The 26,774-nt window shown below is 36.1% G+C and overlaps 1 protein-coding gene across 1 annotated transcript; it reads right to left on the bottom strand.

The window, feature by feature from the left end:
• SLC10A2 (solute carrier family 10 member 2) lies at nt 1–23,693 on the bottom strand. The gene is made up of 6 exons (XM_072622005.1): nt 23,308–23,693; nt 13,805–13,923; nt 9,733–9,821; nt 7,296–7,471; nt 5,705–5,862; nt 1–1,696 (listed from the first exon to the last, which is right to left on the bottom strand). Exons 1-6 carry the CDS (start codon nt 23,679–23,681, stop codon nt 1,569–1,571), a joined length of 1,044 nt encoding a protein of 347 aa, XP_072478106.1. The 5' UTR covers nt 23,682–23,693; the 3' UTR covers nt 1–1,568.
• Nucleotides 23,694–26,774: the final 3,081 nt, after the last annotated feature.

Raw genomic sequence — 26,774 nt, 5'->3', positions numbered from 1 at the left:
CTTTATGTGTGTTTGAAATTCTTAATGTGAATTCACTACTTTATATCTTAGGACACTAAGCAGGAATTCACTCTGAGTTCTGATAATTCAAATACTGAAAGTAATTCTGGGCAAAGAAATTTACTGTAAGATTATCTTAGTTAACAATGGAATAAGGGCACTAATAAGTGGGTTAATAATGCAGGCAAATTCTACTGTTAAAAAAAAAAAAAGTTGAATCTAATAGAGATACCAGCCTCAGGATTGAACGTTCCGTGAATGGACCCCTTCAGTACTTCATTGATCTCTTATATCCAGTCTCATCACCTCTGCTTATTTCATACAAATCTACTTGCTCACCCCTTCAGTAACTTACTTCCTCTGCCAAGAGCTGTCTTACTTTTACCAATCATCACGTGTCTTTGACTTCACACAATATTCAGTGCTCACTTCCCCATTAAATACTTTCTGACCTGAATCAATGCTTCTGTATATCTTGTGTGCCTGCAATATTTCACATCCACATTTGGAAGGTTCCTATTCTTTGTTTTTCCTAGTTTATATTTGCCCTGTTGTATTCATCTGAAATTTCTGGTAGGGCAGTCAGTCCTGTTTGCCTGCTTTCCTTGAAACTCCCCATGACAGTACCATTTAACATGCTCTAGACACAGTGATGTTTTATAAGTATTGATCATGTGACTGACATAAAACCTTAGTAACTTTTTCTATGGTGACAGAAAAAGAAAGAAAGTACTCTACTTGGAGAAGACTCAAATGAGTGAATGAAAACATATTTATTATGCTCCTATAATATGAAAAGCTTTGTAATATATATAAAATCAAATATATACTTAGTTGTTCTTAGTCTCCTGAAACATGCTTGTATAGACCATCATATTTTTGAGGTGGATCAAAGGATGCAGAGTGTCCATGCTGATTCGTGAGGGTCACCTCTAACTTCATTTCCTTCCAGACATTCAACAAATGTTTATTGAGTCAAAATGATTCTGTTCCTAGTCATCTATGATGTCGCAGTATCATTCTTGGAACTGGTTTGGTTTTTGCTTTTATTTTTATTTTTTTCCTTTCCCCCCCACTCCTCAGAAGGAAAATCGGATGTTGCCCTGTGGTGTCCTCTGGCAGGTTATCTTGATGCATAGGATCCAAAATGCTTTGAATAATAATGGTTTAAAAATGTCACAGGAATGTTCATTCTTTAATTCAGATAAATACTGTAGCTTTCTAGCAACAATCAATTGCACATCTCTTTATACACAAAATGCCACGTTCTCATCCCAGAGTAATAAAAAACTCAGAATTGCCCAGGAGGAAATCTAGTGCAATAGTTATGAAGTCCTCATTGTGGCCCTTAGAATATTTGTTCTTGGAAGAAATTAAAATCAGTTGTTCTTGACAAATCTTTGTAACATCAAAAACAGGACCACCAGTAAGTTATCAGGGAATTCAATATGTGGCTTCCCTCAGAAACCTAAATTTAGCTTTCTTCTTGGTGTTTTGCCAAATCAAAGACTTTAAAAGAAGTTATAGAACAAGCATCTTCCTTGGAGGTCTTCTGTTTCCATTGAAGTCTAGTCTTCTTGCAGAGAAAATCCTTTGTTCTGTATAGAATTGGATGGCTCAGGCTCTGCTATTTTCGGGTCACTCTCTGCAAATTCTGTCTTATTTTTGCCAGAGCATTTCTTGTATAAGACATAGACTAGGGAAAAAAAACACGTATACACATATTCAAGATGATTAATAGAAAAGTGCTATTGATGATAGGCTGCAAAATATTCCAGGAAATGATTGCTAATATGACTTTTCACTCATAAAATATTTTGCATTTTTGAAAGGTCATGGAATATTCTAAAGTAATGGGAACACTTGGAGAGAGTAATTACCTCTGAAAGTGTGCTGAAGTGTCCTGAACTCCTGTAGGACAGAGTACAGAGCTACTGTGTGACATATGAGGATGAATGAGCCATTCACATGCATGCATTAAAGTATAGTTTTCATGTAAAGTCAGCAAGAAAGCCATTTTAGTCTAAGAGACTGTTGATTATAAAGAATAATAATTCCCCAGATTTTTCCGCAAAAAGGGCAAAAGCCCCAAATGCAAATACCTTGAGATTGTAATGATTCATCTTATTATGAGGAAGTGAGAAAGGGAAGAAAGTGTTGTCATTTGACTTGCTCAGTATTCCAGGGCAGTAGAGGAGGAATTAGGCCTGTCTGAAAGAAGAACATTCTAGAATACTAGATGTGGAAGGAACTTTAAGGAATCACACGATCTAATCATCTAACCATCAAAGAACCTGATGTGAGGTATCCAGAAGTTGACCAGAACCTAGCTCTCCAGATTTTTCCAGTTTAGTGCTTTTTCTATTAGAGGGTAGCATGGTAGACAAATTTTTAGACCTAGAATCAGGGAGATTCAGGTTCATATCTTGTTTCTGACACTCACCAGTTTATGTGACCATGGAGAAATTTGATCTTTGAACTGAGTTTTAGTTTCCTCTTGTGTAGATTGAGGGTAAAAATGTCTATTTAAAAATTAGCAAATGTCTCCTCATTTCTTTCTTCTCTACATATTTCAAAAAAATCCATGATCTCATCAGTGTGGTACTATTTATACCAACATATATCTCAGTCTCTTCATGCTTTAGAAAATAGTTTCATGGTTTGTTGTGATCAAAAAAATATATCACCCAGTAGCCAACTTTTTAGAGATGATCCTTTCTAAAATTGGTTAGTCTGTTTTCCAAGCCTGTATAGTAAATGCTTTGTAAACTTGGTAGGACCTGCCATAGATTGAATTTTCCTGGTATAGTCTTCAAGAAAGCAGGGTGACTTCTGAGTCACAATAAGAGATGGAAAGGTTAGATCAGTAATAGGGTATTTATTATATGTGTACTATGTGTCAGGCATTGTGTTAAACCCTGAAAATAACAAATACAAATACAGTAGATAAGGCAGTGCCTAACCTCAAGGAACACATTCTAATGAATGAAGACAGCACATTAAAGCAGAGCTGGAAAGGTTGCAAGGGGGCTGTTGGTGAGGAGATAGAGACATTTGGAGAATGAGGCATGAAAATGAGTAAAATGAGTATCACCTGGACATCTCATAAAATAATAGGAAGAGAAGGGAATAAACATTTATTATGCACCTACTATGTACCAGGCTTTATGATAGGTGCTTTACAAATTTATCTCATTTGAACCTCATGAAAGCCCAAGAGGTAGGCATTGTTATTATTATATATATATATATATATAATTATTATTATTCTCATTTTATTGTTGAAGAAAACCAAGGCAAACAGGGGTTAAATGATTTGCTTAAGATTACACAGCTAGTATGATGTCTGAGGCTAGATTTGAACTCAGGTCTTCCTGACTCCTAGAAAAGGAAATGGCAAACTACTCCAGATTCTTTGCCAAGAAAACACTATGGACAGTGCTGATGTGCTGTGGATCACGGGGTCATGAAGAATCAGACATGACTGAACGGCTGACTGACTGGAGTTTCTGACTCTAGTCTGTTTGCAGTATCCCCTGTACCACCTGTCTGCCTTGACAGTGACATCACAATAGAACTGTATACTTTTTGGCATTCAAATCCCTACATAGCTTGATTAATGAACTTCATTTTGGACATGTTGAGTTAGAGATGTCCATGGGGCATCCAGAGGGAAATATTGAGCAGGTATTTTGTGATGAGGACTGGAGCTCTGGTGAGAGACTGGGGCTGAGGAAGCATCTCCAAAGACTTGGAAGTTGTCTACATAGAGATGATAATTAAGCCCCTAGGAGTGATAAGATCACCAAAAGAGTAGGCATAGAGAGAGGTGAAAAAAAAAGACAAGGTCAGAAAAAACTGCTCAACAATTAGAGCTAAGAGTAATAGCATTTCCCATTAGAGGTCATCAGGTAGAGAAGGCGGTTTATTTGATATTTTAAAGGGTGGTTGAACTGGTACAAGATGGACTAGATGAATTATGAAGTCTGTTTCAACATTTAAGTCTTAAGTTCTTTGGATAATATGTGGAAATTCACAGATGGGGAAGACTGCTAGCATGGGCTGCCTTCGTCATCTCTTCTCCACTCCTAGCATCTTCATATCCTTTACAGGATTGCATATTCTCTAGTGTGTTCATTTCACCATCCTAGGTCCCCTCCTTGGGACCTGCTTGGGTCTGTCACTGTCTCTTGCAAAATGGGATGCTCAGACAGGACCACAATATTCTAGACCAGCAAAAGGTACTGAAGGACAATTCTTTTTAAACTGGGGGATTATCAAGTCCCTTAGTGTGGACAGTGTAGCTCTCTTCACATAGCGTAAGGCAAGTGAAGTCTTTTGGTTTCCATGGTGCAGTGTGGTCTCATTTTGAGTTTGTTGTCACTAAAATCAATTAGCTTGCTGAGACTACTCAGTTAGTAAATAATAGGACCAGAAACTGAACCCAGGTGATGAGATTCCCTATTTTCTGCTTAGTGGCACAGTGGATAGAGGGCTCGGTCTGGAGTCAGGAAGACCTGAAATTCAACTCCTGTCTTAGATACTGGCTATTTGACTCAGGGCAAATTACTTAAGCTCTGCCTTAGTTTTCTCAACTGGAAAATAGACTTGCCTTCAAAGATTCTTGTGAGGATCAAATGAGATTAATATTTATTAAGTTCATGGTGCCTGGCATATAGTACGTGCATAATAAATGCGTATTTCCTTCCATCTTTCTTTCTACTACAGTAAATCTCTCCCTTCAATGAAAGCTACAAATGAACATGAAATTTGGAAAAGTAGACCCATGTTCAAACGAGCATGTATGCAGAGAGAATTAGAGCCAAGAGGGAAGATCATGATGTGACTAGAGCCCACAGACAAAGAGATGATACATTGGATCTGAGGCTTTTTTTGTTTTTTGGAAACAGTCATACTTCGACACCTTAAAATGCTTTTCATAGACTAACATCTGCAGCATTACTGTCTTTCATCTTTTCTGAATTCTTCATGAAAATGTTAAGAAGCTTTTAAAATTCTTACTGTTTCTTTAATAGAAAAATGAAGTTCAAAAAGATACGAAAGTGAAGAAAAAATCAGTCTTTGGAAATTAATAACAAGAAAAAAAACAAATTGATGTTTGGGTGGAAATGAGAGAAGATAAAAATAACACATCTAACCTTTTCACCCACCTAAATATACCAGAGATAAGGAACAATCAGGAGAAGGTTCTGAATTTGTTCACGGAAAACATACGCTATGGGCTGGATTTCCTCTCTATACCTGGATTTCACGGGAATGTGGCATTTAGGGATGCTCAATTACTTTGATCTTCTTTAGTCTGTATTTTTAGACACAGCCTTGGTTTCCAGGTAAAATATCTTTGACATACCTAGACAATTATTTATTTGGGGATCTTGGATTTAACAGAACAAATAGTCAAGTTCTCTTTATTTAGATGAATCCTTATGTAATACTTCTGAACAGCATGACTTCCCTAAACACAGAACAGAATGTGTACAGTTCTTACTGGAACATGTTGCTGAACTTGGAACCTTTTTATCTGCAGTTGGGCAACGATAATACTATTAGAGGCTTCTTCCCCTGTTGGGCTTATTTGTGAAATTAACCTGCCAAAAACCAAGGAATGGATGAAGTTCAATTTAGCAATTCCAGGATTTTGGAAAGAAGAGTATGAGGATATAGAATGACTGATATTGCTTACTTCCCACAATTATTGCTCCCATCGCAAGCTGGAAAATACTGTAGATGAGTGGAAAGGTAAACATCTGATTGAGTTCTTCAGGAGAGAAGGATAGTTGTACTATTGTCGAACACAGCTGAGTGTTCTGCATTCCTGTTTCCAAAGACACTGTGCGACATCTAAAAGTAAATTAAAATAAATGTTCAGAGAATATCTTGTTTTTCAAAATGCTATGAAATATATATTATGCATACATATATACATAAATATACATGTAAATGCATCTATGAAAACACACACATGTTTGTAAATTTATATTTACCAGACTTATGATTCCATTAGTGAAAGGAACTCTGGGTGAGGAATCCCTTTCTACCACTCCGCAAAATATAGTGGTAGAGTTGACTGGTGCACTAAGAGGATAAATTATTTACTCATAGCTATACAGCTAGTCTATGTCAGAGGAAGAATTTGAATCTAGGCCTTTCTGATTCTAAGGCTAGTCCTTGCTCTCTTCTGTGATAGTCTTTCTTGGAGTATTATACACATGGATGAAAAACAGATTCATTTCTATGGGCATTTCTATTTGGCATAGACATCATTTTATGTTTCTCAATTATGTCCTTAATTAATTTGGAGGGCACATAAGTGCTCAGTCCACACATGATAATCAACTAATGTTGTCATTCTTTTGATATTATATTGAATTTGTCAGTTGTGGGTCCTGAACTGATAGATGTGAGGACCAACAAGGTCTATCTTCTTTGTTCTTTGTTGTTTTTAAATCTTTATTCTGTTGCTGAAGAGTGGAGAAATTCTATTGCAATGTTTTCTACTCACTTCTCTGTGGTGCAATGGATGGAACACTTCACCTAGAGTCAGGGAGATCTGAGTTCAAATCCTGACACAGAGACTTAATAATGTGACTCTGGGAGAGTCACTTAATCTCTGTATGCCTCAGTTTCCTCAACTGTAAAATGGGGATAATAATAACACACCTCCCTCCCAAGGTGGCTAGTGAAATGAAATATTTGTAAAGCACTTTGCCAATCTTAAAGCATTATGAAAATGCAAATTATTATTATTATTTTACTAGTAATCGATTTCTACTTCCTCTTCTAATCTTGACTACCCACCAACTTTGAAGGCTTCTTTCTTCTACTCTGAGTTTAGATAGAGGACTACTAGAAGAAATATCTCTTCCTCTCTGTGAGCAAGCATTAGACCCACAAATGTCACCCTGAGTTCCAATATTCAGCATCTTTTAATGAGGATACTTCTATGACCTCCTGTTGACTAGAAGAGCCCTTAGTTATCACAGCGTTCCATTAATTGGCTTTTTATCCAGTCCCTGGCTGGAGAGGGAAGATGCATAGAAATGTAAGAGTGCAACTTTGCACAGTGTGTTAAATGATCCAAAAGAAAAGGAGGCAAAAAAGAATGACTCAGTATTTCTTTTCTTTGTCATTTACATATTTAGGTATAATCAATGACTATGTATGATTTTTTTTCTTGGAAATAGTACATTGGGAGAAGAAATCATTATATTGTGGACTATAGACTAATTTGGGAGCTATCTCCAAGAAACATGTACCAAACTGAATGAATGTACCTCTGCCAGGACAGACCAGCTATCCGAGCCAGGATGAAGCCGAGTAGATAACCAATAAAAGGAAACAGTGTTCCTATAATCCACAATTTAGGATGGATAACCCAGGATCCCTGGTACAATATGCCTCCAGCCACAGCTATGACCACTATAAGAATTGTACCCATAATGGAACCAACCTGAAAGAGAAAAATGTGCTTTATGAAAAGCATACAATCAATCAAAATAACCAAAACCAAATACATAACTTGTCCAAATAAAAGTCATGGGGATAAATTCTTTGTATTTTTTTTCTAGAGACAGAATACTATAACAGAAACTAGGTAAGATTCCTGGACTTATAGACAGGAGTTTTGGCACAGAGTCTTAGCTCTTTTCTCTAACAGATAAGTCACTTTACCTCATTGAAACTCATTTTCCCTATCTGCAAAATGGGGATGATAACAGTTATGCAGCCTACCTTTAAAACTTGAAGTATTTTAATAAATGTTAAAGAGACTCCAGGAAGATAAGAAAATCAAATACAAGAACTGGTGTGAATAAGTTCCCAAAGTCTCAAATTCAGTGTCTCTGGGAAGAAGAAATGTTACTAGCATGACTATGAAAATTAAACATGATCATGTAGACAAAGTGCTTTGTAAGCTTCAAAGCTCTATTCCAATATAAGTTTATGTGTCAGAGGGCAATAGAAATTAAGCCGAGACCCCAAGATTCTAGTCCTAAAGTATTGTATTTCCCCCTCTATCTTTAGAGGTGTTAAAAAAAGTCACTTTCTTGCATAGTGCCATTCAAGATTCAAGTTAGTTTCATGTTTTCATGAGAGAACCAGTGAGTAGACTGATATTTTAGATGGAGGATGGGACTAGACCTTGAGACTCTGTGATAATAGATATACAGTTCATGTACAATCAATCTGGAGATGATTATTCAGTTTGTGTATTGTAGTTTCTCTTCCCCCCAAACCCCCATATATTTGCCATTCCACTACTTTGATGTCACTGCATTCCATTCTTGCATCACTTTTCTCCCATCTTTGCCAAAGAACTATTCTAGGTCTTCTCTGTTTGCAGATGATAACTATGCTACCAAAGGATCATGGATGCGTAGGATTTAGATCTGAAGGGGACATTAAAAACCATTGAGTCCAACCCTTTCATGTAGAAATGGAAGTCCAGAGAGGATACATCTGATATCACAGAGATTACTATTATAGGAGCCAGAGCCAGGATTTGAACATGACTCTTGTGACTCTAAGCCCCAAACTCTGTCCCTTATCATACTGCTTCCCTCTTTCATCTTGAATCCCTGTATTGTTCTTAAACTAGATTGGAAAAACTGGAGAAAAACTAGTAGTGTCTCAATATAGCAGAAGTCAATATACATCCTATTGAATAGGTCATATGACTGGGAATATTAATGAACGTTAATCTCAATATCATAAAAATAGAGTCGGAAAGGATCTCAGAGACAATCTAGCTTAACGTTGGTTCAAAGGATGAATACTTCTACTATCTGGATGAACTTTCATCCAACTTTGGTTTGAAGATCTCTAGCACCAGAAAGTTCATTAACTCCTAAAGAAACTCAAGTGACTTTAGGACATTGTTAGGAACTCTTGCCATACAGTGAGTGTTTCCTTAGAAAAAAGGAAAAACATGTTTAAGTTTTTCCTAAAGACTTCAAAAAATATCAAACATTGAAGGATTTGTGGAAATCATAGTGGATTAAATGTAAGAAATAAGCGTTCTGATCTTGGTTCCACTACTTCCTAGCTATGTAACTTTTCCAAAGTTTTCAACCTCTGTGAAATTTGTTTCTTCATCTGTAAAATGGAATTATAATACTTGTATTCAAAGGGTAAAATAAATTAATATATAAAAGTGTTTTAAAAACTATAAAGGTCTGTAGGGGATTTCTATTGTGGCAATTTTAATTGTTATCTATGTTTTACAAGGATTTAATGGATATTGGGAAGTTGATTGGAGAAGAATTTTCCATCGCCCATTTTGTCAATCACTTCCTTTTCTACCCCTACTTGTTATATAGTTCAGCGATGGAGATTTTGCTTCCAAATACTCAGGGTAGAAAGTACAATAAAATATCAAACATGTTTCATGTTCATTCACATTTCATGTGAAGTATCTTTATTTTCAAGAAGAATATTGGATATAGGATATATGATAAGGAGAATAAAATGCCAGGCATCATTTTGCACCTTGGGGGATAGCTTCCTCATGTATAGTGATGGAAATACAGTTTGATTGTGTTGAAAGAAAAATAGCATACATGGAAATGCAGCCTGGGAAGCTTCTAGACCCCTCCCATGAGAAAAACATATAACATGATGAAAGTATTTTAGTAGTACTAAGGAAAAAAAAATAATTTCCCTCATGATATCTGGTCATTTATCTTTGTGGGTAATGCTGTGTAGGATTCTTACCTTAAGTATGATCTTGGCTTTATTTGGCCATTTGTTTTTGACAACTATTCCCACAGAAATGGGAACAACAAGAGCAACTAAAGAAATACCTAGAAATAAAAAAAGGGAAACTTCATTGAAAGCAAAGATAGGAAAGAAGGAAAAAAGACACAAGAGGAAGAACATCTTGAAAGGACATAGGAGACTCTCTTTGGTCTCTCTCCTATATAGCTAAGGTCCTCTCTAATTACAAAATCTATGATCCTTTGATTAATATCAGTGGTAATGTGGGGTAGTAAATAGAAAGCCTTATTCTGAATCAGAAAGAATGGAATCCTCCCTCTAGCACATACTAAATGTTTGAACTAAGTGGCATAGTGGATAGAGTGCTGGGTCTGGAGTCAGAAAGATCTGAGTTTAAATTTGACCTCGGATACTTACTAGTAGTGTGACTCCAGGGAATTCATTTAATATCTATGTGATTCAATTTCCTTATTTGTAAAATGGGCATAATAACAGTACCTATCTCCCAGAATTGTTGGGAGGATAAATGAGATAATTTTCAAGGTGCTTTGCATTTTATAAAGTCAGCTACTACTACTTTACTACTATTAACATCATCACCACCACTACCACCACTATTACTACTACTACTACTATTACTACTACTACTACTACTACTACTACTACTACTACTACTACTACTACTACTACTACTACTGCTACCACTGCTACTGTTACTATTGCCTTAGGGAAGTCACTGAACCACTTCATATCCCTGGCATTGAGAGAATTAAATAAATAATGTTGGGGATATAAATATTCTTCCAATGGATATTTTACACAATTTTATTTATACAATTTTATACAATTACAAAATTTCTTTTCTATATTTTAATATCATTCTCCATTAGCTCTGCCTTTGGCCTAGGTGCTTTTTTAATGGGCCCTATCCATTTCTAAAATAAGAGAGAAGTAGGAGTTTCTTTTGATTCAGAACTTAGTTTCCTAGAATGAAAAATCATAGAATCACTGATTTAAAGCTGAAAGGGTGTCAGAGGTCTTTCCATATCCTTTTACAGATGAGGAATCTTAGACATGGAGAGATTACATGACCCTCCCAGGGTCATACAAATGGTCTAAGATGGTATTTAAATCCAATGCTTTGTGACTCCAAGTCCAGGGTCCTCTTAACTGGCCCATGCTAATTTCTTTTTTTTCTTTGCTTTTATGGAGTGCACACTAACAGCTGATATGCAATGAGGGCCCTATTCTTGGAAGTGAAGAAATAATGCATGCAAAATTAGCCTGAGTTTATAAAGCACTCAGAAGACCCTCACATGTTAATGACTTCCGGGCCACCATTGACTCAGTTTCATTCAAATCCATGGCCTAGAGGTGATAGACCAGAAGGGAAAGCAAGTTTTAAATTTTTCTTGAGATAATCTACTTGGCAACCTCTCAAGTAATTAAAATTCTTTGCAGCTATGTGCTCACCCAGCCAGATAACAGAGGCATACTTCAATTTCACTGAGTTCAATTTCCTGCAGTTCTTGTGACATATGTTTTGTTTCCCCATGTTATTCAACAACCATTTGTCCAGTCTATGCTTCTATTATAGCAGCCACATCGTCTTGTGTTCACACTCTCTCCTTCCTTCTCCCTTCTCCCGACATTCTCTATCCTTCCCTCACATGTTCTCTCTCCTCTCATTCTCTTCATTTTCCTTCTTTCTTTTATGTTCTTATCTCTTTTTTCTCTATTTCTCTCTATCTCCTTCATTTTCTTTTCTCTCCTTTCTCTTATCTTTTCCTTTCTCTTCTCTCTTTCCCTTTGTCTTTTTCTCTCTTTCCCTTCCTCCCCCTCTCTCCCTCTTTTCTTCTTTTGGTGTTCAATTTCCTTTAAAATATTTTAGAGACTCAGATATAATAATGAAATAGAGAATTCGTGGCTGCTAGTGAAGTAAATTGCACAAAGGCTTGGAAGCAGATTCTAAGCAGTGTAAGTCTGCGAACATTAATTAAAATAAGCAGAATTGTGATAGAAAAGATTTACTCCAGTACAAAAGAAAAAAAAAAAGCATTTTCTTTATGGCTTTTATCTCTTCTGATTAAACTGGGGTTAGTTACTTGTTTAGCCTGGAGTTTCTCTAAGTAGAGTTAAATAGGTATCAATGGCAGATTTAAGTCAGGTAATTAAGAAAGAAAAAATAATTTGGGGGAAAAAGAGATGAAAAAGAAAGGGAATGCAGAGAAGAAAGGGAGGAAGAAGGGAGAAAGAATGGAAAGGGCAAAGTATACCTTCTACTTGTTTTCTGTGCATATTTAGTGATGACAGTTCTATAGTCGGTCTGCCCTTAGATTCCAATTTTATCAGATATCAGGTTATTTAATATTTATTGGATTTTTACAATGTGCTGGGCACCATACAGAACACATTTATATTTCACATAGAACCTTCCATTCAAGAGTTATTTATTTACATGGGGGAGACTACTGTCACACTAATTATTGACAAGACATCATTTAAATAATTTTGCTTTTAATAGCGATTCATTTACTAATTCATGCTGTCCTCTTACCTTGTCTCTCTTGTGAACACCTGAATGCATTTGCAAGTGGGTAGAACAGCTACTATAACATATACCAAAGCTAATTAGCTCACTGGAGAATTGAACCCACAACTTTTAGCTTATTAGTAGAGTTCTTTGACTAGTTGTAGCCCAGCAGTGGCAGATTACAAGAGTCATACATGCTATGTATACTGAATTTTATCTCAGGAGCTTTAATTGGTGACTTTCTATAGTGTAGATTTTCCATTTGGATTTAGTTTATTTTTGATGTTTCTATTTGTGATGTTTCCACCCTTTCCCTCGCTACCTTCCCATATTCCCAATAAAGCATTATGAAAACTCTAGAGCAGTTTCTAGACTTATATTGAGAGAATATCAGAGTCCTCACTCACTCTGTTTGATGAATTGTGGAGGATTCTTATATGTTTGATGAGGATTTTAAATGACAAAAGCTAGAAAATAATAATACTTTGAATAATTATCAGACCTTAAAAATTTTGTAGGTACCTTCACACCATTAACTTTTTTTATCCTCAGTTGTAAGGATCCCTACAGTTCATTTCATTAATCTATTATCTCTGTTTTATGGTTGATGGAACAAAAATCTGGACACCACTAAATATAGGGTTAGAACTAGACTAAGTTTTAAATTAGAAAATATTTGTCTTTAGCAGCCACAGACTCCATTTCCCCCCTTTCTAGTGTTTCCTTCCTTTCATGTGACTAGTATCATCATGATCTCTCTTCTTTCTATCAAAATTTACTCTTAGAAAAAGATTGGATATTATTTCTTTATCTGAGTGTAGGTTTAGACTTTGTGTCTCACTCCTGTCAGACATTCAAATCTTAAGCTTTGTTGCCAATTATCACTAATTTTGGAATGAAAGACCTTTTTCCCACTAAAGAAAATTCAGACATTCTAAATTACATGCAGCAGACCAGAGAGGGTTGTGCTACTGATTGGGCTTATCTCTGAAATGTACAGGGAAGTATTTAACTACCAGACTGAGGACTGAAGGGATATATCCATTGATATTTTGAGTTTAATCTGCATTATTAACACTTTCTTAAGACCATACAATCAACAAAACAATGAAATGAGCTCTGATTTTGTAGCAACTGCTGATTTTTGAGGTGTAAATGTTCATAATGAATATTTAACAATCAGCTTTCACTCATTTCCACATAAAGCCTGGTCTGGTTAAATGACATATTTTAGATCATATATGTATTTAATGAGAGGCAAGATCAGAATCCAGGTCTCTCTTCTCTCTTTTCTTTCTTCTATGCCAGATATATGCATGTATGTATGTATATATGTATGTATGTATGTATGTATGTATGTATGTATATGTGTGTATCAGGAATATATATTCCTTTATTTTAGGAATACTTTAAAAGTTAGGAATGGCCTGTAATAAGTAGAAATGAATCTTAAAACCCACCCTGGAAAATTAGGGAAAGAGAAAACAGATATAGGTTAGAAAAATATTAAAGTATTGTATAGAGAAAAAAACTTACCTAAACTATCATAGGGAATTTTAATCAACCCAGAATCTGTCCACATTTTTGTATAAATATAGAGACAAAGAGGCATCATTCCCAAGGCGAGCAGAGTGGAACATGTTGTCATGCTGACGCTATGAAGAAATGGACAAATTTATTTAATTTGAATTTTTCCCATCCGTGTTCCAAGTGAAAGTCTCCCCCTACCCCCCACCCCTGCAATTCAAATTGCAACATCCAATGTGAAATTATTAATAGCAGTAGCATCCTTTAGTATGCAGAGATATTTAGATGGCATGTAGTCCTTTGGTGTTCATCTGCCTCTCTTTATAACCCCTCTTCTATTTACTTTATCACTCTCTCATCTGAAGCATATTTTACTCTCATGTGTTGCTAAGGAATCAGCCAATATCAGGTTAATCCTAGCGAAACAAAAGTTCACTGCACACAAGCAAGGCTCCCAGAATCTCTTGTCCCTTTCTCCCTGGGATTTCTTTCAGGGCAGTAAAATAATTGTGGTTATATCAATCAAGATTCTTGTGGTAGCTTCAGTGTTAGCTCATTTCACACTGGAATCAAAGGAATTTTCTGGACATCCCTCCCCTCATCTACCCAAGAGAAGAATGAACCTCCAAGAAAGCATTTTCTGGGGGATATTATATATTTTTAAAAATTGCATTAAACAATGGTAGAAATAAATAATTGTTAATTACCGACTAAACTGGAAACGAATTTAGAGATCACCAAATCCAATCCCTTAAAGTTACAGATGCAGAAATTAAGGCCCAAAGATTAAGTAACCTGCTCAAAGTTACACAAGGTCTACACTGGTGGAGTCAGGATTTAGACCTTGGTGTTCTGATGCCAAATAGGGCTCTTTCCATGTTCATATAGGACTTCCCTTGTGTTATTTAATCTTCCTTGGCCTTATTTTCTTTTCTGTGAATTGAGGGAGTTGGCCGAACTGATTATTAATATCTATTTTTTTTTTTTTGGAGGCAATTGGGGTTAAGTAACTTAAAGTCACACAGTTGCTAAGTGCCTGACACTGGATTTGAACTGAGGTCCTCTTGACTGGCCACCTTGCCTTGCTGCTTGCTGTTTGTCCTTCATTTTCAAAGAGGACCTAGCTGCCCCACCAATGTCCTTCCAAGTTCTAAATTCTGTTATGCTACGATCATCTCCTAAAACAATTAAGTTATAGCTATAAGGAATATCATATAAGATGAAGTTTCAGAGCATTGATATCTGCCATTGAATAAAGCATGATTTCTTTGAGTCATGGTGGATACCGTACTGTTTCCCAGGTTCATTCCAGGGACAAGGCCAGTGGCAGACTTGGTCAGGGACTATAGCTAACTGTAGCATTACTTGTGTGTGATACTAGTCGATTGACTGTATCTGGGCAGGCTTAGTCTGTATTGATGATATCTCGCTGAGGGACACCAGAAGCAAGAGGAGGACCATTACAGACAAAACGTTCAGTTATCTAAACCACAAGGTAAGAAGCTGGCAAGGGCTTAAAGCATTTGGTATGTCCAAGATCTCTAAGTAAAATTAACAGTATGGCAATCCAAGGGCCAAAACAAGAAAATATGGTCTATAGTCAAGTGGAAATTTAAGAAAAGTGGTGTCCCAACAGGTTTGAGCTCATTCAAAGAAGTATGAGTTCAATTTGCCTCATTCAATGTGATGATCTCTGCTGGCATACTTCTGAGAAATTGACTAATTCTCTTGATTTTCTGAACAAGCTTCAGCTGTGGACAGCTCTCCTCCACTGCCAGCACTTAGTATCTTGAAAACAGCTGTGTTTTGGTGGTGGCATATGGTTCCATAGAAACTTAGAGCATGCGTTTCCAGGAGAGTAATGGTGTAGTGTTACTTCTGCCAGGGGCATTTGTATTTTAAATAGGGAATACTGGATAACATTCAGTGATTGATTCCAAGAAGACCTACAACCCTTCAAAGTCCAAATAAATAAAGCTTTAATGATAGAATTCCAGGTATCTGTTGGGCTGTGAGCAAAATAATTTTTGCCTGAATGGCTTTTTCTTGGAACTCCTGAGATCTCAGCATACCTTATAAGGTCAAGCATAGGAGTATATATGTTTTTGAGAGAAAATGTGCATATGTAACTGAGCAATGAAAACTTGCTATGAGAGCTGTGTTGCCGCATCATTGCCATGTAGTCTCTGGGCATACCATAATAATTATTCCTAAAGGCTAAACTCTCACAACTGTTATCACATATATCCAGATTCAAACATTTCATTACAGTACTGGGTACTACTAATAATTCATATTCATATGGAAATTACCAAATGCTTTCCTTATAACAACCTCACAAAATAGGGATTGTAAATATTATTATAATCACTTTACAGGTGAGGAAAATGAGACTCAGAATGGTTATATGACTTGTCCAAAGTCATACGGCTGGTATGGAGCTGAAATTTACCCTTCTTCTGGCTCCAACTTCAGAGATCATTCCACTTTATTTGAAACAGAGCCTCTGATAGTGGCAGATATTCTAAGAATATTAGGAATGATAACAGACTCCATTCCTCTGTTGCCGTGGGACACAAGGAGACATTAAAACAAGTTGGCTATAGAAGGCTGGTGTGTTTGTGTGTTCATATGTTAAGGAAAACAGCTAGATGTGCTTAAATCAGCAAAAAGAAATATCCTTAAGTAAAAGACTTCTATAGTTTTGCATTAAGTTAAGCAAAATGAAGCTTCTTTTAAGTAAAGATGAGTTTTTATTCACTTATATAGGTAGTTCAATGGAAATAGTTTCTAAAAAAAAAAAAGAGGTCACTTGGAATAGTACGTTAGGAAACTGTTCACAAAAATTTGAATTCAAGTCCCACTTCTGATATATACTGGTGAAGTGGTCCTAGATAAGTCACTTAGCCATGCAGTACTATAGGCAATATTCTAAGAACATATATTTCAGAGAAGATGCAGTTTGGATTGTTGGAGGGAGTTTCTTCATTTGGGAGTTTCTTATACACATGATATCACAATTCTTAGACCTTCTAACCTAAGTGGATGAGGGAGGATAAAAGTAGAGGACTGTTCAGAAGAATAGCTTTCCCTGCTCATTTATTTTAAGGAATAACTGTGTTCTTGATTCTTTTCTTGGTTTCAGTTAAGAATAATTTGATTTAATATAACATTCTTTGATTGTAAGAATAATACTAGCAGTGTTATTGAAAAAAGAAACCCATAATCAATCCTGCTGTTTCCTTGAGTGATGTAATTTATTGTGGTGGTAGGATACATTTAGGTGTAAAATATAAAAAAAAATGAAATAAGGAACTTTTAGTTTTTTTCCTATTTCTCTGCTTAGTTCTTTTTTTTTTCCACTTTATTTTCAGGTATCTTCAATTCTGAATTGTTATTAAGGGGTTTTGTAGGAAAAGTATGGAGGGACTTGAAGAGGATAGAGTGATACCTTGCAGATCTGTGAGAAGGCAGTAATGGGAGTGGGAGAAGTCATCAAATACATTATAATTTTCAAGATAGAGAAGGGGATAGGAGAAGATGGGTCATGGGGGAAAAGAAAATGACAGGAAGTTGGAGAGAGAGTATATTGAATAGAATTGTTGTAGAAATCTACAAGGTACAAATGAGGAACTTTAAAGAGGAGAAGGCTTGCCTGAATGACAGGAGAAGAATTCAGTTTTTTTTTTAAAGAAGTAATTTGAATAGCTGCAGAGGCCGGGGTTTGACAGTTCAAAGCTGCCTGTGAAAGTAAAAGACAGAAAAAAAGTCCAGTACTATAGCTCTATTAAGTATTACCCAGCAAGTATATGGAAAGAACTAAATGGTGAAAGAAAGAGGGATCTGTTAATGTTGAAGGAGAAGGTAGGCAGAAGATGAAGATTGTGGTCATCGTGTTTAAAGTAGGACAGCAGCTTAGTGAGAATCTTAGCATGTGTGTTCTAGGAAGACAGGAGGAAAGGAAACAGAACAATGAAAAAAAGGGAAATAAAATAATGTAAAATGAAAATTTAAATATCAGGAATGAGTTAAGGAACCAGTGCCAAGAGTTAGAGTAGCTAGTTTCTTTCTCTCTAAGATTGCCATCTCTCTGTTATATATTTATCTTGTGGGTACTGACTTAAATATGTCATCTCCCCCATTAGGGTTCTTGAGAGAAGGGACTGGTTTTGCTTTTTTTCCCTAGGGCTTAATATGATGGCTAGTACACAGAGGTATTTGATAAATTCTTGTTTATTGATTTTTTTGTCCATCGATGGATATTTATGTGAATAAAGTTGACAAAAGTTGATTTAGCATTGAAATTGGAGAGAAGGTCCTAAAGGATTAAAACAAAAGGTAGAGAAGAGAAGTATTGTCTTGGAAGAGAAAATGGAACAGAATGTAGACTCTACAAAGAAGGGGAGAGAGTAATAAGGAACAGTAGAGATTAATGGATTGGTCAATGGCAGGAAGGGGAAAGATAAATCAAAAGTAAGGGCCAAAGAAAAGGCTACAAAAACATATGTTATCCCAAAGGCATTTGAGATGAAGGAAAAAAAAGACAATAGTACTTGTCCAATATAGAAAGTGTCAATTGATATGTAAGCTTTTCCTTATTCCTCCAACTAAGGGAAGTTAACCATCTCTCCTCTTTTGTATCCTCTTCCTCATCACTTAAACATCTAGAAAGGCAGGGAGCCAAGGAAGGAACAAGATTGGGGTGGTTTCTCCTAAAAATAAGAGAAGCAAAAACATTTCCTTGCCATCCCATGCTGGCTGCAGACTTGCTTTTGCTCCTAAACTTAGGAGTTTACCTGATAATACAGTGGATCCTCTGGGACAGTGAGGTAGAAGAAGAAATATTAATGAATTATCATTTAAGAGTAATCAAGTCCCAAGATACTCACTTAGACATCACACGTTTGTGATGTTGAGAAGTCTTTGAGGTTTTCAATGACATACATTGGGCCAATATTCTGCCTTGCATTTCACCTAAAGGATGCCATCAAACAGAGCTAATCAACTATCTCCAGCTAACTTTACATCTCCTTGAAACAGTTTCCATTCGAATGAAATCCCTAATAATTTAACATCCCCTGAAGTCAACTCCAAGTCGTCCAAACCACTACATTCTATAATATTCTATCTACATTCTATAATATTCAGATGTATTTCTCAAACCAGACTTGTAAAATTTTCACAGGTGCTAGTCTAAAGTTTAGGCTTTAGAAAAGGCATTTGACTCAGAAGTAGAGGTGGGGATTTCAAATGACTCTACCATGGAGCCATGGTCTAGGAGGCAGTAACCTTTTGACTCAATCTTTGAATTTTCTGTTACAAACTGCAAGTCAGGAAGAGAGAAGAGGAGTGCGATGCAGCAGGAAGCACAGAAGGTCACAGCAGTGATGGCTTGAATACAGAAATATAAAATTCTGGGATGAATTTTATTTCTGAAACTGTGACAGTAAAAACTCAATTTTCCATTTCCCTCAGAAAATGAGTTTTCTGGATAGCTTAAGGTTACTCCTACATAGTGCCCCAGAGGGGAAACAGTGCTGGGGACCTGGATTTTAACTTCAGCACAAACAGTTAGTTATATGTCCAAGGGCAAATTATATTACTTCTCTTAGCTTCAGTTAGCCTGATTGTAAAATAGAGTTAATAACATGTATTAATTAATCAATACTTTGCAGTTTTTACCTGATTCATTTATGAGGAAGAACAGTTTCATAAACATGAAAGGCCTATATAGAAGCAAATAATTACTGACTTCAGTTTTTTTTTATTACTTTTTATGGTTTTCTGGCTAGCTCTCTCAATTTGGGGCTTTTCCTTCTTGTTATTAGCAAGGTACCAAGAGTTGCTGGTCTTTTTTTTATCCTTATAATTGATAGATTTTAACTTTTTAAGAAGCCAACTAGTAGGTTTTAGAATTATACATAAAATAAGAGAAATTAGACCCTGAGTGAAACTATAAAGGCTTTCCTATGAGTCAAGTTGATAAGCTAAGCTGTGTGGACTTTATAAAACTCATTTTGGTTGCACTGAGATCTTTAAGTCTGCTTACTGGTTCTTGGTTGTTAGGATCAGGCTTTGGATCTAGAAATGACCTTAGAGATTATTTAGTCCAACCTTCTCATTTTAAAGGTGAGGAAATTCAATTTTAAGTAGGCCAAGTTGTTTGTTGGCTAAGTTCCTCATAGGTGACACGTTCTAGTATAATATCATACACAACATTGGGTAGTAGAAAAAGTACTTGATTTGGAGCAGGGGACTTGAGTTCCAACTAATCCTGTCACTTACTGGGCTGTAGGATCTTAGCTGAATTCCTTTTGATAGCTGGGCCTCAGTTTCCTTGTGTGTAAAATAAGGCTATTGAACCAAATGATCTCTAATGTTACTTCCAACTTGAAATGTTAATAACCTCTTTGGGATACTAGGACATTTCCCTTCCCCCTCCGGTACTGTGTCTATAATTCAAATTAAATTGTCTAGCACTTCATTTCTCATTATTGTTCCAGTGCACATTCTGATTATTTGAGAGGCTTATACAAATAGAGAAACAGTTTAAGCTGTATTTTTCCCTCACAGTTTCACAGATTTATTTTGTTTTCTAGTCTTATCCTAGATGTAGAAAGTATGTACTTGCTGGGACCTGTTACAGAAAGCATCCCATACTTTTAAAATATTGAAATTTTTTGGTTTTTTGTCATCCTCATTACAGAATATATCACTCTCCCATCACCTCTGCAGCAAGTCATTCCTTGTAACAGAATACAAAAGAAAAAGAGGAGGAAAAATACAGTCTAGCAATATTAACACATTAGCCAAGTATGGCAGAATATATAGTGTTTCATACTAGTAGGCCCCTCCTTCCCCTGTGCCTACAAAGAAGAAGGACGAGATACCTTAACATATATCTTCTTGAGGGTCAGGCTTGCTAATTTTAATTACCCTAAATCCAGTTTCCTTTGTTGATCTTAACTCTTTGCATTTATGTTGTTGTATTCATCATCTATACCACTTCCCTAATTCTGCTTGTTTCTGCATCACTTCATGTATCTTTCCATGTATCTCTGTATTCTTCATATTCATCCTTCCTTACAGCACAGTAATATGCCATTACCTTCATATGTAACACATTGTTAACCTGTTCCTCAACTAATAGACATCTTCATTTCCAATTCTTTGTTACCACTAAAAGTGCTGCTAGGAAGATTTTTGGTGTATATAGAAATTTCCTTTCAGTCTTTCACATCCTTGAGTTTTATATCTAGTGATAGGATGATGCTCATTTCAGCCATTTTGTAGCATAATATAAGTTATTTCCATTATGGTTAGACTAGTTGATAGCTGTGCCATCAGTAGATTACTGTGCGCCTTTTCACAGTTCCTCCAAAATCCATTATGCCCATCTTTTGTCATTTTTGTGAATTTTATTATGAAATGAATTTTTAGAGTTCTTTTAATTTGCATTACCCTTATTATTATTAATGATTTGGAAGAGTCTTTCAAATGCTAACAGTTTATAATTCTTTTGAGAATTTTTTTCATCTTCCTACTCATCATTCTCATAACTTTCTGAAACAAAGTACCCCCGCCTGGCTGCCATTCCACTCTGCATTGTTATCTCTATAAAATGTAAGCACCTAAGGAATAGAGCTGTTTTTGAATTTGTATTTGTATCTGTAGGGTGTAATATGGTTTTTGGCACTTAATATATTCCTTTCATCTTTGGGGAATCACTTTTGGTCTTACATATTTGCGTTAGTTAGGTGGCATATCTTGGCTATCATGCTTATCAGAGACATCTGAATTGTTCACAGATTTCTTTTTAATTTCCTGTTTTAAGATTTTTACTAAATTTATTGGCTAGAACATGTTCCATGAGCATCTTATAATTTCTTTCAAAATATTGATCCTTAAAATTTTCACATTAAAGTCATATCTTCTAGGAAACTAAATTATTTTCTTAAAAATATATAACTATCTTAGAAAAATTTGATTAGGTTATAAAAATAGTTTCCAGAAAGGAATGACTATTTCAACAATTATACAAATAAAGTATTCTAAAATTTCCCATTATAAAAGGTGGCTAAAAAAGATGAGATTTTTTTTTTCCCTTTTAAAGAAATAGTAAATACTTATATTGGAAAATGATGCTATTTCACTGAAATATTACAATTTTCTGGGAGAGCAGTTGTTATCTGTGCTAAATCTTCATTCTCATGCAAATATACTCCAGTCAGGCTAGACTGATTAAGATAACTGACTGGTTTCCAGGCCAAACTGGTCCAGAGACCTCTTGGTATAGCAGCTTCACATGCAAACTAAACACGAATATAAGTTGAACATAATTACTCCCCCTTGTTCTTTTTGTAAAACCCTACTTAAAAATCCTGTAGAGAGGTAGACATTGTATTTCCTTATTGGAGAAAAGAGGTGGGACCTGAAGAAATAGATTTCTGACCCAAGGTCCAGGAGGGAGTGATGACAGAACTGAGAAGAAAGAAGACAAAGCTTGTGGAATTAACTCTCAATTTCTTCCTCACTTGGCATTTTGTCCTTGGCATACATAGTTATATATGCTTCAGTTTCTGCTTTTTGAGATTTAATTCATACATTTCTCAATCCTCTCTCCTGAGTACAGTAGCTGATGATTAACAGGCCTGATTGCCTACTATATGGTATTGATAAGCTCATATTACTTTAACACCTGGATGTTACACATAAATGCATATTTTTCAAAGGGAATGGTGTGTTGTAAGATACATAAAAATAAATTTTTGCCTATTCAAGCTTTTGACATTAAAATTCCTGGTCTATTCACTCCACTGCCACATCTTATTTCTATTAGTTTTTCCAAGTGCTAGTTCAGACTGGAATATGATGAATTGAATAAATATGGCAATTTATGTAACTCTGTGGGAAGCAGAGAAACCATTTTCTGTTTATTTTAGAATAAGGTAATCACAATTAAAATAGAAAGAAGCAGATTGTACCTTCTCCTGCCAGCTCCCCCCTCCCCCAAGAGTAGAAAATATATTTTTGCCTTGCATTTTACCCCCAAAGATAAGACTAATTAACCTAGAGAAATGGGTCTATTTGATATCACAGTCTGTCTCTTAACAAGTAGTTTAACTTAGTGTGACTACACTTTTCATTCCCTGTTACTACCACCATCATTTCCCACCATTTTTGGCATTGAAATCTTTCACTGACCGAATCCTGTCATTTGGAAAAGGTCTTTTCCTTCAGAAATTATGATTTCCCTCTCAATGATAAACAGTATTTAACTGGATTTCCACCAGTGAAAACAGGTTTAATAGGATGACAGCAATATGAACAACTTCTTAAGCCAAGGAGCCTGTCAACAGCACAGAGGAAATGCATGCATCCTGCCTTGTTTAATTTTTTAATCATGAGTTAGAACAGTGGTAGATTCATTCAGAGTCCAGCATGTTACATATAGACTTCTAAAATAACAAATTCAATGTGATTTCAATAAACGAACACTTGACTTCTCTTACCTCAGATCCATGTCACCATCAGTCCAGTAAGTCAAAATATTAGAAGCTGTTCCTCCTGGACAACAGCCCATGATGAGCACTGCCACAGCCTGGATAGGGAGGATATCAAAGGCCAAGGAGAGGACAAAGCCTGCGAGGGGCATAATTCCAAACTGACAAAGGAAGCCGACACATATGCCCCATGGTCTCTTTATATGAGCCCAGAATTTCATGATTTCCACATTGCAACCCATGGAAAACATCACTAAAGCCAACATGGTGGTGATAACAGCACTTAGGACAGTACTTAGAATTTGGTTGAAATTACTCTCAGGCAACACACAGTTATCACTGTAACAAACAGTAGCACTGGGAGAGCAAGCAGAAGCATCCATTGCTGTTCCGGTGGTTGGTGGTGGTCTCCAGAAGCTGTCTCAAAAATACTGTCCTTGCTGTATGTTGAAACAAAAGAAGTGCCTACTGTAACTACTTCAAACTTTTAAACCTTTGTTAACACGTGTCACTTGGTATCTTATAAAAGAAAACACCTCCTTAAGAAGCAATAAAAACAATAAATACCTGAACGTCATGAATACTAGTTTCAAAACTTGGCTTATTATGACACAGCACAAATTATGAATCATAAAATTCTAGAAAAATTTATTGGTTATGGACAGAGAATTTCAATTAATCATTTATTGGGATGAGATTGAACTATGTCATTTAAAAAAAAAAGTTGTGTTAATGTTTAATGGTAGAACGTTCTGCTGAATGTGTTTTTTGTTGACACTTGAAAGAAACCCAACACAGGTTGTTTTTATATTATAAATCTAAATCTTGGAAACTGTTTGGCCCTATTTTTCTGCAAACCTAAGGGCTACAACAGCTCTGACTAAGGCATGGAAATAGCTATGGTAAATGTCGTCAGACTTCTGAGATCCACTCTGGATTCTGGATAAGTGTGATTATGTATCTCTCACCAATCTTTCACATTAGTGATAAGGACAATAGAATTATTTAAAAGGATGAGTCGAAGAGATTTAGGTTCAAGTCGTAGAATCTGGTTTTTATGGAGTCATAGTAAGCAGAGAGCAAGTGAAAAAGTAATTGAAAAAGGAATAGAGAATTCTAATTTAAATATTCGTTAACCAGCAGCTATATGCAAAGCACTATGTGAGGTGCAAGATGAGACAAAGTTAAAATTAGATACTATCTTTGCCCTGGTGAAACATATTAACTTCTAGGAGTTAATACATGCACAGATAATTGCAAACTGTAGCAATACATGTTAAGTGATTTAGAGAGGTGGGAAACCAAGCCATGTGAAAGGTTCAATTCAGAAAAGGTCAGAATTGATTATAGGGTCTGCAGAGATGGTATAAGAGGAGGTCTTTAAAAGATGGCATGAATGAAATAGGGAAAGGAGAAGAAGAAAGGCATTCTAGGAACAAGGGTGTTGCCTTGAGGTCACTTGTGGACTTCTAGGTCCTTGGGTACAACCTTTTAACTGAGTCCACGTTTTACAGAACAAATCCTTTTATTAAGCAGATTTGTTCTGTAAAGTTTAGGTTCAGTCAAAAAGGCTACACTTGAGGACCTGGAGGACCACATGTGGCCTTGAGGCCACAGGTTTCCCCTCCCCGATATAAGCAAAGATATGGTAACCAGAAAGTTAAAGATATGTTCGTGGGGAACTTTATAATTTAATTTGACCATAGTGCATGAAGGGCAGTAATATGTACTAAAGCTAAAAGGGTAGGATGTTACAATATTATGGTGGGCTTGAATGCTAAGGCATTTGAAATTTATTTGGATTGGAGAAAGAAAGAAAGGGATTTAGGGAAAGTGGTTAGGAGGTTGTTGGAACAGTCCAAGTAATTGGTAAAGAAGGGTTGTCCTAGGGTATTGCAGTGGGATTAGAGAGGCAGGGACAAAGTGACAGATGCTACTGAGCTAGAATGAAAAGAACTTGGTAATTTATTTACTATGGAATATGATGGAAAGAGAAGAGGCAAAGATAACACCAAAGTTTGAAACATAGGTTATTTATTAAATGGGTGGAGCCACTGGCAAAAATAGTGCCATCAGATAGAGGTTAGGGATGACAGATTATTTTAGAATATGTTGAGTTTGAAGAGATTGTGGGATGCCCCAGTGCAATTATCATGTTTCACCTAAATCTTCTCTGAACTAAACATTCCGACTTTCTTCAGTCTATTCTTGACTGCTGTGGTCTCCAGTTCTTTCACAATCCTGCTTTTCTGCTGCTAGATCTGCTCCAATTTGTCAATGTTCTTCCCAAAATATAATGTCCAGAATTCAATAACACAGTCAAGAAGTTACCAGGGAAGGCTAAGGAATAGGGACTGTGAGTTCAGTGGTATATAGAATTCCCAGGTGAGGAAATTCCTGCCAGTGAAAGTCAGTACCTTCTCTGCAACTAGTAATCTTAGAGAGTTGTCTGTACCAGGGAGAGATTAAATGATTTGCCCAGGAATACAAATCCAGTACGTGTCAGACATAGATTTTGAACTTTGAGACCAACTCTCTAACCCCTATACCACTCTGGCTTTCAGGAAGAACAGAATTCTAAATAAATATTCAACGAGGAGATGGTTCAACAACTCCATTTAAAATCAGACACGCAAGGCTAATTACAGAATTTCTATTGTATAGCATCACCCTAGGTGCTGGGTACCCCAGATTGATATCCTGTGCAGCTCTCTTCACACTCCTGAGATCTGAAAGTGAGGGTCAGCATGAAACTTTTCCTTCTATGAATGATTTGCTAAGGAGAACTCTCAGACTTTTAGAGAAAGGTTATTTTGCATATGTACAACTGCCAATGAGCAGTCTGCTTTTACTAGACTGAGGAATACACTCCTATTAAAAAAGCTGCAAGTACAATGCATTCCTAATTTTCACATTGTTTTTACATAAATTTACATGTGGAACCCAAGAGGCTCTAAATCTTAAGTACTGGAGTAAATTAAAATTAATTAACACATCATCAGAAGTTGCATTTCAGATTTTGTCTTTAGACCAAGATCTTTAGAGTGTATAACATATTTGAAAATTGCTTTAATTACACCCCAAATTGGCAGAAATGGGTACATAAATGAGTAATCATATGGTAGGCTGGCCATGAGTAAACATTTCGTATTACCTAAACTTTTCCTGACCCCTATGGTCTCCCGAAATGTGAAAAATCTTCAAAAAAGCAGCTACCTATTTCTACTCATCACTGCCTTGCTGAGGTGAAGTGCTGTGGTCTGGCCTGTTCAGGAGAAAAAAGCTACCAAAATGCAACTTGGTATGATTTATTGTGAATTTATCATAGAATTATACCAAGGTGGTCATGTTTATCAGAAAGAGGAACTGAGAGACAAATGCATGAGTAAGGATCAATGGATGGAAAAATAAAAATGATATTATGGAGGGGGTATGCGATAGACTACCTTTGCAGAAGGAGAAGATGGATGAAGAGT

The sequence above is a fragment of the Notamacropus eugenii genome, chromosome 6 (assembly GCF_028372415.1).
Source record: "Notamacropus eugenii isolate mMacEug1 chromosome 6, mMacEug1.pri_v2, whole genome shotgun sequence".
Lineage (NCBI taxonomy): Eukaryota > Metazoa > Chordata > Mammalia > Diprotodontia > Macropodidae > Notamacropus > Notamacropus eugenii.
The sequence above is the reverse complement of the archived record's forward strand: the minus strand, read 5'-3'. Positions and strand labels throughout refer to the sequence as shown.